This window comes from Topomyia yanbarensis, chromosome 2 (genome assembly GCF_030247195.1).
Source record: "Topomyia yanbarensis strain Yona2022 chromosome 2, ASM3024719v1, whole genome shotgun sequence".
NCBI lineage: Eukaryota > Metazoa > Arthropoda > Insecta > Diptera > Culicidae > Topomyia > Topomyia yanbarensis.
The window spans coordinates 43,388,125-43,400,628 of NC_080671.1; the positions used below are offsets into that span (position 1 = coordinate 43,388,125).

A 12,504-nucleotide genomic window follows, 5' to 3' on the forward strand; every position below is an offset into this window, starting at 1 on the left:
AATTGAGTACTATTTGAATTGAATATGGTTGAATTGACTACTATGTTTAATTCTTTTAACGACATTCAATTATCAAGCGACTGGAAAGTGAAGTATATTTTTCAATATTAAGAGCCATAGTACTCAAGAGAGAGCAAGGAGGTGAAGGAAGAAAGTTTAGAAAAGCGTCCTTGCTCTCCCTTGAGTACTATGGCTTTTAATTTTCAAAAATATACTCCAATTTCCAGTCCATTGCGAATTGAATGTCGTTAAAAACACAAAAAAAAGATCTCACTCTTAGTCATTAATAAAAGAAGAAAAAGAAATTCTTTATTTCGCAACATAAAAACGTTATTCATGGTAAATTTCCCATAATTTAAAAATTCTCACGAAGAGCCTATCTTGGGAAAAGCTGTCAATATGCAGCATAATTTGAAATTCAAAGTTTTGTTCATTTCTAATGTAGTTAGTTATTGAATTTATTAAATATTTGCCGCTACCAAAATTCTCAACAATGCGACGAGAATACTGCTTCAGGAGTGTACACAAGCTAGATTGATTGCTGTTAAAATGTTGATTTCAACACCTTTGTATCGTTCCGTGACTATGGCAGACCACATATGTAATGCATTTTCTTTCCATTTTAAAAAAATCAGACAGAAGTGACCATATTTTCAGGTGACAATACGAATGGCATAGAGGAGTTTAGGTCTACTTAATAAAATTATTTCGTTGTGCAAGCCTCACCCATATTCATTTCGTTACTGATATGGCGTCTTTAATTAGATTTCTTTAGAAATATTTTAGTTGTACTTATGTTTGGATCCATTTAATTGTCTGGTAGTCCAATTAAAATCAAATATAAATTGTTTTATATCTAATCTAACATTTTCGACTTTAATATAAGTAGAGAAATGTTCAAATTAAAATAGGTTTTGACGTAGCATTTTAGTCAGTACGAAACATTATTTATTCAAAGACAATATGTATTAGACATATATAAAAAATACATCTACTAGATAGCATAAGCACAATTCTATACGTGCTCAAAACAGAAATCAACGCAAAATTTTCGTTAACGTTAATTTCATCGAAGTGCGTTGACGATGAACGATTAAATTAACGCAAAATCAACGCCGTTGAATTCATCGGAAAAATTATCGATTCAACGATATTGCGTTGAAACGATAACGTTGAACCCATCGCATTAACAAGTTGGTAGTTACGCTGGTTCACGCTTCCTTGAACATACGACTAGTTCAGTGTTCTACGTGGATAACTCAATACCCAGCTGGAGGGCCCAAGTGGACAAATTGTCCAAGGTATCTTGCAGTGGTCCTTGCAAATCGACGGCTGTAATAGAGACCACACCGTCATCTGCAAGCTGCCTCGTTAGTACTGTTTCGGTTTCGTAAGCGCCGGGTCGTGCCCCAAAGAGTACTCTTCGATGTTTCTCTCGTGAGCCCGTCAACGAACCGGTGCCAGTAGCTACGTTTCTTGGCTTTCATCAAACTCTTCATTCGCGTTTCTAACATCGCGTACTACCGATAGCTAACGGATAGCCCGTCGTCCCGGAAGGTTTTATACGCGGCTGCCTTATCCGCGTACAGCTCGGACCACTTTTTGTCTCACCATGAGAAGAGAGGACGCCCGCGAGAGTTCGCGTCTGGTACGCGTTTAGTCTAAGCTTGAATCGCGGTATCGAGAATCAAACCAGCCAGGAGCTCGCACTCTTCCTTCGGAGTAGGCTCTTGCGTGGACTCGATTGGACTTCAAATCAATATTTCGTCTGAGGGCATGCGAAACAATAATTGTATTCGGTGGCCCTAAAGCGATAGCAATAGTGATTGTCGCTGCCGTGGGGATCACGAATTACTTTCCATACGTTATCTAACCGCAGCATTGTCGAGCAAAGGGACAAGTCTAAAGCGCTCGGGCGTGCTGGGGGAGCCGAAATCCATATCATTTCAGCCAAGTTCAAAATAGTCATATTGAAGTAGTCACAAATCTAAAGGAGTGAGGTAGATCGATTATCATCGTGAAACTGAACTTAACTCTTACCCGCCTAGGTGCGGGGAGGTGTTCCGCAATATCGCAAAGCCGTTGATGGCCAACTTCAACTTCAATGCTTGGTGTCGAGGGGAGGTCGATTCGTTTGAAAGAATAGCACTTTTTGACACCAAAAGTCGATCTAAGCGAATAATATTGAAATCATGGAAATTGAGGTTTATTTCTTAAGTAAGTCATGTTTCGCATAATGCAAATGCATCGTATTTCAAATTATTTATTAAAATTTTAAAGAAATCGATTTTCGAGATAATTCTTACGCAATTCCACTGTAGAACTGATGAAATCTTTGGACGTCGTTTGCTGATTTTATTGCGTGGTAACAGCTAAGATGCTTATAAAAAATATTTAAAGCTGTGACAATACGGTCAACAACATCATTCCCACAACAAACCTTATTGCTACAATGGGTGGCTGTATGTACCAGTTGTTAGCAATTAGTAGGGGAAAGTGGTCGGTTGCCGGCACTGGTCGGTTGTCGGTACCCCTATGTAGCTTTTGACAGAAACCAGATATGGACATTCTGATAAATATTATTTGTGTGATATATTCGCGCGATCTTTTTGTGCCGATTGCTGAAGCAAACAGACTCGAATGTTCTGTTCTACAACCAATATATTTTTTGAACAAGTGAAATTCTACTTAAAAGTTTTTTTTTAATGATTTGCTTAGTGTTACAGAAAGAAGTAAATCGATCTAAAAAGTATGCGCATTGAATATGTTCGATGTCAATTTATTCTATTTTGTGATTCTGCATTGAATGGCACCGACATGTTCGCCACAAGTTTTCTTTTGATCAGTTTTCAAAAAGGTTACTAAAATCGGTTGTCGGCACCCAAACATGGTCGGTTGTCGGCACCCCATTTTCTGTGGCAAATGCTCTCAATAACCTAATCAATATGGATATTTTGGAACGGGCTTTACGAATAGATACCAGAGATCGATCTTTGGCGTGTTTTCACCGCTAGGTAGCACTGTATATACCAGATTGTCACGACCTGATAATTTGGTGGGCGGGGAGTTCGCTGTGACCCTGTAGCCCTCCTCCCCTTTGACTGACTTCTATCTGATCTGTCTGAAGCTTTGGTAAAAAATAGACTACCTGAAACTAACTCAATGGCAGTGAATGCGATCCGTCAGTGCATTAGCAGTGCGTAATATTCGCACTAGTTTTTCGCATACACATATTGTGGTTCTGATGAAGAAAGATGTTCATAATGCCTTTGATGGTTGTTGAACTGAATAAATTTCCTTCTCCCTTTGAATCGTGATGATCATCATTCATATTTTTCCTTTTTCAGTAATTTTTTTTAGGGTGCCGACAACCGACCACATTTTTCAAAATGGTAAAAAATATCATTTTACTAAATTGTTAATGACTTTTTTTAAGTTGACAAAATAAATTAAATTCTTCAATAAGTTATTAGCTATGGCCTCTAGCTCTCCATTGGTATGCTTATTCCCGTATATTGTTCAATTGTAGTAATGTTGTGAGCCAAAAACAAAACTGTGCCGACAACCGAACACATTCCCCTACAGTTCATGATCAAACAAAATGGCGAACAAGTAAAGAGCCTTGTCAAAAAGATTGGTAGTTAGATAGAGCAGAGACGGAGGTCACCCGATAGGAGTCTGAGTTGACATATGTTCTCTTCCCGTCAGCTGCGACTGATGATGAATGGCAACGTTTGCTGTCCGGTATCTTCCCAAGCTGAAACACAGGGTCTTTAAAACCACCAACCCCATCTGTCAGCAGATCCGCGTAATTCAAACTCAAATCCGAGACGACCCCGTCAACTGCAACCCGATTAACTGGTACATATACTATGCACATCTTCGTGAAAGGCCTGTAGCCAGTAATATTATTTGCCTGTTTTAAACTATTTACTATTACTATTTCGTTATTTCTGTCACGGCAGTATATCGTTCCGCCAAAGCTTAAAAAATTTGCAATAAATTCAATGTCTTTGGCCCGGAAAAGATCATGGATATAGCTTGAGACGGGGCACAGTGTCGCCTAGCCGGACAAAACCTCAAAATTTTATCTTAGATTTTTCGTGATTTAACATTTTTCTCTGTTTCTTAACAGGTTGAATAGAGTCTTCTCAAAATATTAAGTCCCGAAGACGAGAGTTCAATTTTATACAGAACTTCAAAGGTGAAATAGATGATGAATTCTGAGGAAAACTCTTTTCAAACCTATTCAAAGTTATTCAAATGAATATATCTTTTTAGTTAAGATTCCGATTGGGGTCAAACTGATTTCATTTGAAAGGTTATTCGCTGGACTTATAGCTGCCATTCGATTTAGTCGATACAAGCCTTTCTTCTCGCTCAGACATGAAAAACGAATAATAAATCGAGCAATAGTTTAAAGTTATAATTTTCAAAGTGACTGTACTTTTTTTTGAAACGGTTCGGAAAGATCGCTTGTTGTTCATTATACTTGAAAATTAGTGTACTTTCCGAAAATGAATATCTTGTTTTGCCCCTTTCTGCCCCGAGGTATGAAAAAAGGTGATTTTTCGTGATACGTCTGAAGGAGACGCATGGTAGCCTTTGACTACCCAGGGTTCGCAATATAATTTATAGATGTGTCTTATCATTATCAACAATTGAAAAAATGTGTATTCTGCTAAAAAATTCACCGCACCTAATTTTTTGAAAATGAATTTTTGGAAATAGTGCACTTTATATTCGTAAATGTTGAATTTTCGAACCACCCTAAGCGCAAAAATTTTGAGGATTTAAAAAACAAAAAAATGAACATCATATATGAATTCAGCGTCACAAAATTACCCTAATGTGAAGTTTTCATCAAATTCGGGCCACTTTTGAGGTTTTGTCCGACTTTTGTATGGAAGGTGATCACTGTGCGGGGAGTTGATTTTATTTCAACATCCATCGCACCTTGAGGCAAATCATTGCCAAGGGAAGTAATTTTTGCACGGTCCTGTTGCCCAGTGCACGTTAATAGGAGAAACTAGAAAGGTGAAGGTAATGTAATAGCACTGTGTCATATGTTTTGTATTACTACATACCTTTAGAAAAATCCCACTTTTCGAGTTCTTCTCATCAGTAACTAGCACCAACTAGGGGTCAGTTGGATGATTAGTTCAAATCGGCGCCAGTTACACGCTTATTTCAAAAAAGTCACACGTCTTGCGTGAGCAACTATATAACTGGCTGGTTCAGAGCGTTCTGGTTGACTGATAAGAAAGCGGAATCGAAAATATTGTCTGTTGGTTTGACCTGTGACTGTTTTGGATTAGTATCTAACTGGCGTCAATTTGGTGCTAGTTAGGATTTGCCATCTAACTGGCCCCAAGTTGTCGCTAGTTACTGATGGATGAGGAGGATCCGAAACATTTAAAGCAAACTTTTATGTTAGTTATTGTTGAGCCCTTATGCACAAAATTTAATCGGTGCACTAAAAAAATACCCTTTTGAATTTCTATTTACATCTTTAAAACGCTTTTATAAGTAAGTTCAACTGCAGGCTACGCAAAAAAAAATCATTGCTATTAATTTATAAGATTCCTATCATCATCGTGATCGTCACTGTACATGTATTTAAACATTATCTTCTATATCGAATCATCTATTCTGGTGTTATGGCAAAACCTCCATACGTAGGCAGTTAGAAACTACTGCTGTCGCTTGAATTGCACCACTCTATTTACCACCAGTTTTACAACCCATAGCATCACGTTTGAAACATTTGAAATTATTTGAATTCGGCTTTGGTTATGTGTTGCTTTCTTGGTAATTATATCAGAAAACAACGATTAAATATTTTCCTCCTAATCCTGCCAGGATCAGAGCCGGTTGAAGCGTGACACCGACACCGAACAACCGGATGGGCAGAAACCGAGCACGAGTAAAGATCCGAGACCACAACAAACCACTGCGGAAGAGGAAGCTCGGCTGATCAGTGATGATGAGGATGGGGAAGAGGAAGAACGGATTGATGAACCGAAGAAGTCGAGATTATCCTTTACCGGCTTGCATCTGGTAGTAGCGTTTATAGCGGGTGCAATTGGTTCGTTGACATTACGCTTGCATCGTGTATCTAGAAGCTACCGGTACGTGATGAAAGTGTTGGCCAAGGAAAAGAAAACTTTGAAGGTAACTTTATTAGTTTTATTGTATGACATCTATTTAAAACAAAATCTGCTCTAGGAAACACCTGGGTTTGGAGCGGGCATGAGAACCGGTACCAGTATGGTGTGGACTCCTATTCAAGGTGCAGTGCGATCGGGAAAGTACGTACCTTAATGTGAATTTGGTAACTAAGTGTCGAATTAACTTGTGTTGTCATTACCTATGTTAATAACCCCAAGCGTGCATGTCCCAAATCGTTATAGTTTCAGTATGTGTACCTTGATTTCGTTTTAGTAGTTCGCGTTCTGGTGCTAGTAGCGGTAGTGTCAAATCCTGCGCTGGAACACCAATACAAAGTAGAGTTGCTTTGAGCCGTAGTTCTGTAAACAGTAGTAGAAGTTCATTGCGTATAGCTACCGATCAACAACAACCACATTCTTTGCCACAGCTATCTGTACTACCACCACCACGAACCTCATCAATTAGCTCATCAAAAGCTGTGACTATTGCAGACAGCCACGAACAAACATCTCCCGCTACATACGCCGATCAGTATATTCCTACGGATGAAGGGTAATGCTTTTATCATGGCGCACTGCCTCATGAATCATATTAGTGCACCCTATTTATACTAACATAACAAATTAACTGGCGGGACTAATTAGTTCTTAGGAAATTTTTACATTTGAATGCATTCCTTTAACAAACGTACACATTTTGATGGTCCCTTTCGATTAGCGATCACAATGTAGGTGCTCAACACCAATCCATTCCCTTTTGTAGAAAAAAAAACTGTTTAAGGGGTATGAATGTCTCGAGTACCTGTTTTCAATCAGCAGACGGGTTCGTGTATGGCATTTTGATTATGATTTGACCTGTGTTAAGCCAAAGAAAACCCAGCTCCCTCAAAAACAGTAATATGTTATTACGCCTTTAAATGCCATTGTTTTTTAAGAATATTGGCTTCCAAAACTTATTTTCTCTTGAAAATGGTGAAACAAACAAAATTGTTCAGTTGCTCATTTTAATTACCCTAGCCTATTCATAAAAGGTCAAAATTACAATACAAAACCAATCTAATCTAATCTAATAAGCATGTTTCATCGGTGTTCATCAATATTTCGATACAAGTAAAATAACATCAAAAGTTCATTGTATGCTGAAACCGTCACTGGTAGCGCTGCTCCAGTGGAAACCAGACATTCTTAACGCAATAGCTAGAGGAACTACGGAGCGTATCAAGAATTGGTAGTGGTCAAATGAAAAGTAGTAGTCCCAGTGGGCTTTACTAGTTTCTGTTAGTCAATACACGGAGGTGGTCAAATAGACGGTAATGAATGGAAACCAGCGTATTAAACTGTTTGGGCATGGGTAAACTAACTTTAATTAGGTGGTCAGTTTTACTGGTCTAGTGCGATTTGAAGTGTTCGATTAGCTCAGCTTTTAAGGTGCTGGGATTTCCGTGGTCAGTAACTGTCAGTTCTACCGATTGGTACGAGACGATCGGCGTTTCTCGGGATCCCGCAGTGCAATTGTTGTCAATTGTTGCAGCTAACTTCAATGACCTAGATGAATAAATGCTTTGATACCCCGTATTGTAGAACCCTGATCGCCGAGAGCGTGTCGATTTAACGCATCTCAATTCTTCGAGATTCGAGAGAGGGTAAGCACGTCGTCGGATCGCAAAAGATCGCAATTATTAAAACAGCAGATGGAACTAAATCTGGCAGAAGTTAACACCTATCAACTGAATCATATTTCACATCACGTGCTAATTATTTTTAATGACATTACTCAAGCGGAATTATTCGTTTCGAGGAACAATATCCAGCACGCCGCTGAATGCAGCAATGTTAAAATCAGCATTCCCGTATATATTGACAATGACTCTATAGAAGTTCGCTTACATGACTTATCTCCGCGCACCCCCGAAATCGTGACTAATACATACATGTCAAGATACGGAGAAGTGGATTCCGTCGCAGCTCATACTCGGAGGAACTCCATCCGCGTGTTTTAAATGGTGTTCGTGTGGTGAGAATGCGTCCGACCAAACCAATCCTTTCATACGTGACCATTATATGCAGACCAACCGAAAATGGGACTTAATCAGAGAACGCTGGTCACACACCCAGGGTAGATTCTTACGTGCCAATTATGTAATGAATCACTACACTACGAAAAACAGAAGCAGCTAAGGATAGTTTGTCTACTATAATCAAAAACAGCGCGCAAATATCTGGTGCTAAACCACAAACGGCTGCAAACCTAATATCTACGGATCTGACAGGAACAAATATTCACTCAACAACAACTATGCCCAATATCTCCAAGCCAATAACCAGTACCACCAACAAAGAAGCGAACGAAGAAGAGGGCATATTTACAATAGCGATCAAATAAAAACAAGAAATAAGTGAGCATCCAGAAAGCAGTATCGGTGACGAAATGGATGTGAACAATTACACGAGAGAAGGCAAACTAATTGATCCACAGTGTAGTGCACCGAATGTCGCTGCTTCACCACCACGAAAGAAGATTTCAACACGCGGCAGTGAACTGCGCCAATAGCACCCAACGAAGGTAGTGACATATAATTTTCTTTCCTTCATTTTTATATCGTAAAAAATGAGATCCACGGCTCAGTTATGCTAACGCGTTGAGCCGTGCCAAAAAAAAAAACAAAGCATTTTTTATTTGTCTTTGGTACACTTAATGCTGTTGTCTGAAATGCTAATTTATCAATGTATTTAGGGATAATACATTAGAGAAGTTTCGATCAATTCGCTAAATCTGTCTACTGAATTATTCGGTTCGTTTGCTTGTGCCAAGAAATTCACAAGAATCGGACGATTCCTTATAACACGAGGAAGAACAAACAAAGTAATAATTTAAAGAATGTCGGGACAGTCAATATTGCTCGACAACACATCGAAAATGGACATTATTTGCAGAAAAGTTCGGCGAGACCCCTGCGTTGACAAATCTAGCAACTTGCATCTATTATTTGACGGTGGAAGGCGAATAAGATCATTCCAAGACAGTTTTCTCAGAGCAAATCGTACGAAGCTTCTTCGACCTTGTTTCATCCGGTTACTTTGAACATCGTTGTACTCCAAGATGCTCCGAATCAGGGCACAGTATATGAATTTCAGTACGTAGAAATGCACAAAATCTACAGCGTTCCGTCTAAAATAAACTCCACCAGCCATAATGATGTGCTCGACGAAACACAGTTTTCTGTCGAATAACACTCCCAGGTTACGGATAGAATCCACCCTCTCGACGACACATACTTGAAAAGTATATTGACAAAGGTTTAGAATTGTCGAGTACAGAAAACACATATAACCCTACGTTTCTCGACGTTGATCTACGTGCCATTCAACAAGCATCACCGCTAATATTGGTTATTAGCTAATAGCCATCGCGCGTAGCTGCGACTTTCAACGAAATATGAGTAAAACACAATTTGTTCCGAAGCGCCATCTGGCGGGTAGATAATCCCCAACTAGTAGCACACAAACACGCTCCTTAACAAATGTCCACTACATATAAATTTTTACGGTAATCGATTAAGTCATTTGGGAGTCCATAAATCACATACATGCAAACATTGACTTTTATACATATAGATAGATATCATCTTGGAGCACAGCAGATTTTCTGATCATCATCGTAGTTTTCTTGAATTAATGGGAATGCGGAGATCGTTAATGAATAAGAAAATGATAAATGGCTCTCAGTGACTTCCTTGAGGGACAACGGTTGGCGTTTCAAAGACGGTTGAGCGTGTGGAGCCAACTCTAACAAACACGGATCGTTCGCAAAGGTAAGAATACGGCCATCTTGTTACCCATGAAGGATATTCTAGTCGCAGCAGTTTGTTTCATAACAGCTTGCGCGTGTAACCATGTTCGAGGTGGCCGAGCGTGTTTTACAAATCCGTACGGACGTGGAAGATGTTGCATACATCGCATTGTAAACAAGATTCCTCTGTAGTTTTCAATGTTGTCTGTGCTTCGACCCTTAAGAATAGGCACTATAGCCGCTTCTTAGGAAAGTATTTTACATGATTGGACGCTTGAAAATAATGCTTACTGGTACAGAAAGGGCTTGGGCACAATGTTTTATGAACGCAGGAAGCAAGCAATCCGGACCCGACCCTTTCAACAGACCAATGATAGAGCTCAAAATACATCGGCATTTTTTACGTTAGGACGGAGGTGGCTGATATTACGCGTTGGCAAGTTACAAGTTTCAAGTTACTGTTATGATGGATAGACAGGAGAGTTAGTAAATACATGTCGGAGCTGATCTGCAAAAAGATCCATCGACTGGCTGTGGGCTGCGAACTGGTTTTTGGAATACCCCCGGAATGTTTTCTGTTCTTTATAAATATCGACGGATTGGTTAAGATACTCACGCAATGCACTATTTTGGGCTGTTTTGTGTTACAGTTCCATTTGAGGAAGAATAGTTCTGCTGTCGTCGATCCTGTGACGTAAGTATCGCTTTCGTTGTTTCCGGCGTACGCTGCGTAGGCGACCAAGCTCTGCGTTATAATCTGCTTTCTACTGACACGTTCTTGGGAACATAACGACGAAGAATCTCATATAAGGCCTAGTAGAAAACCGCAATTGCCTGATCTAAACCATTTTCGTCCAGTATATTAGATGAGGGAGAATATAATCGCCTGCAACAAGTACATTGTCTTTTGGTTGGCTTTCTCATGAATGTTTTGGAACGCAGAGTTTACATGTTTTACATGTCAAGATCGCTGTTCAGCCTCAGATAAATGAAGCAAACAAATAAAGATCGGCCTGACAATGAAACGCGTACGACAACCTGTTCCAAACGTTCACAACCGGGCATCTTTAGTTCAGTTAGAGTTTTTTTTATCACTATAAGAACACCACCTCCACGGCTTAGATGACGGATGACTACTAGAAGAGTTGCGATCGTATCGGTAGAATGCAAAGTTCGTCGATAGCTCGGTGTTTAATATATCATCGGTGAGAACACTAATATCGTAGTCGCAGGAGGTGATGGCAAGCAAGAAGGCCTACGTTTTCGTTCTCATTCCACGAACATTTTGCTAGAAGGACAAGAAACCATGTGTTGTACTCATATTCGCCTGAGAAGGGAGTTCGAAAGACCCCTTAACGACCTCTGAACGAAGAGCCGGGACGAATAAGCTGGTCTTAAGACATGTCTGCACTAGAAAAACTAGAAAGAGAACTGCGGAGACTCCATTTTGGATCGATTGGATTTGCGTTTAGCTGTCAAAAAACGAATCCAATCGAACATTGTCTATCCTTATAACATTGGACGTGTTGCCATACAATGCTGGGGCATACGTTGCCAAAAATGCTGTTTTTCTCTCCGCACTTCTCTTACTAGAGTTTTTCTAGTCTGCACATTCAACGAAGTGTTTGCAGATTTCGACTTCAACGTGTCATCACATCATCATCATCACATCAAGAACACACTCTTAAGGAGTTTTTGATTTGCCTTTTTATTTTTAGAATTTGAATTGTATTTTATTGTACAGTCCTAATTATTGGACCAAAAGGATATGGGGTTTTTACGCTAATTTGAGAAGAGTTTACATGAGGCTTCACTCAAACTGGCTTTTCCCCAACTTAATACTTAATATTTCATTAAGACCAGCAAGGTCAGATGCTAAAATAAAAGAAAATACAATACAAATAAGTCTTCCGTTTAATTCCACTATAATTCTAGATTTATTGCAGTGGAATTAAACAGAAGACATGTGCAATAAGAGGGTTAATTGTGACATTCCACTAAGTCACCCAAAAAGTGTTGAATTTTGTAAAAAAAAATTGTAGCAAAAATAACTGTTTATAGAAAACATAAGAGGTTAACAAACACTAGACCTTAATCTTCATATTAAGTTTTTATACTGACTATGCACTCGCAGTAATAATTGTCTATAAAATTATGTATAAATGTTGTGCAAAAATTATTATGTCCTCGTTTACAAATAGTTTCCTCGCCGCAATGTACAGTCCACAAATAACCGACAAATATTTGTCATTATTCTAATCTACTAAAATCTTCTAACTTGTCACTACTCTTCTTGGGCACACCTACAAAACAGGCTCCACCAGGTGAGTGGACTAGGAGCTGCCATCGCAATGATGGCTCGCAAGGAACATCAGGCAAAAGAAGAGTGAGTTTTGCAAACTGCATCTACAGTTACGTTTCAGTTTCAAATGTTACCGTTAATTATTTGAGGGCGTTAATAGTCACCTACAACACAATCACCGCAAGGCAACTGGCGATGGCGTTGTTCGAAAGTGAAACCCTTACATTAGTGATCCAAACATT

The 12,504-nt window shown here is 39.2% G+C and overlaps 1 protein-coding gene across 2 annotated transcripts in view; it reads left to right on the forward strand.

Moving 5' to 3' along the window:
* The window catches only part of LOC131683624 (piezo-type mechanosensitive ion channel component-like), a 112,998-nt gene that overhangs the window by 89,915 nt on the left and 10,579 nt on the right, over positions 1 to 12,504 (forward strand). For both annotated transcript variants that reach the window (XM_058965757.1, XM_058965758.1), the window contains 3 exons: positions 5,863 to 6,174; positions 6,229 to 6,311; positions 6,445 to 6,723. In XM_058965757.1, the coding sequence (XP_058821740.1) occupies positions 5,863 to 6,174; positions 6,229 to 6,311; positions 6,445 to 6,723 (674 nt within the window). The remainder of the gene's footprint in view (positions 1 to 5,862; positions 6,175 to 6,228; positions 6,312 to 6,444; positions 6,724 to 12,504) is intronic.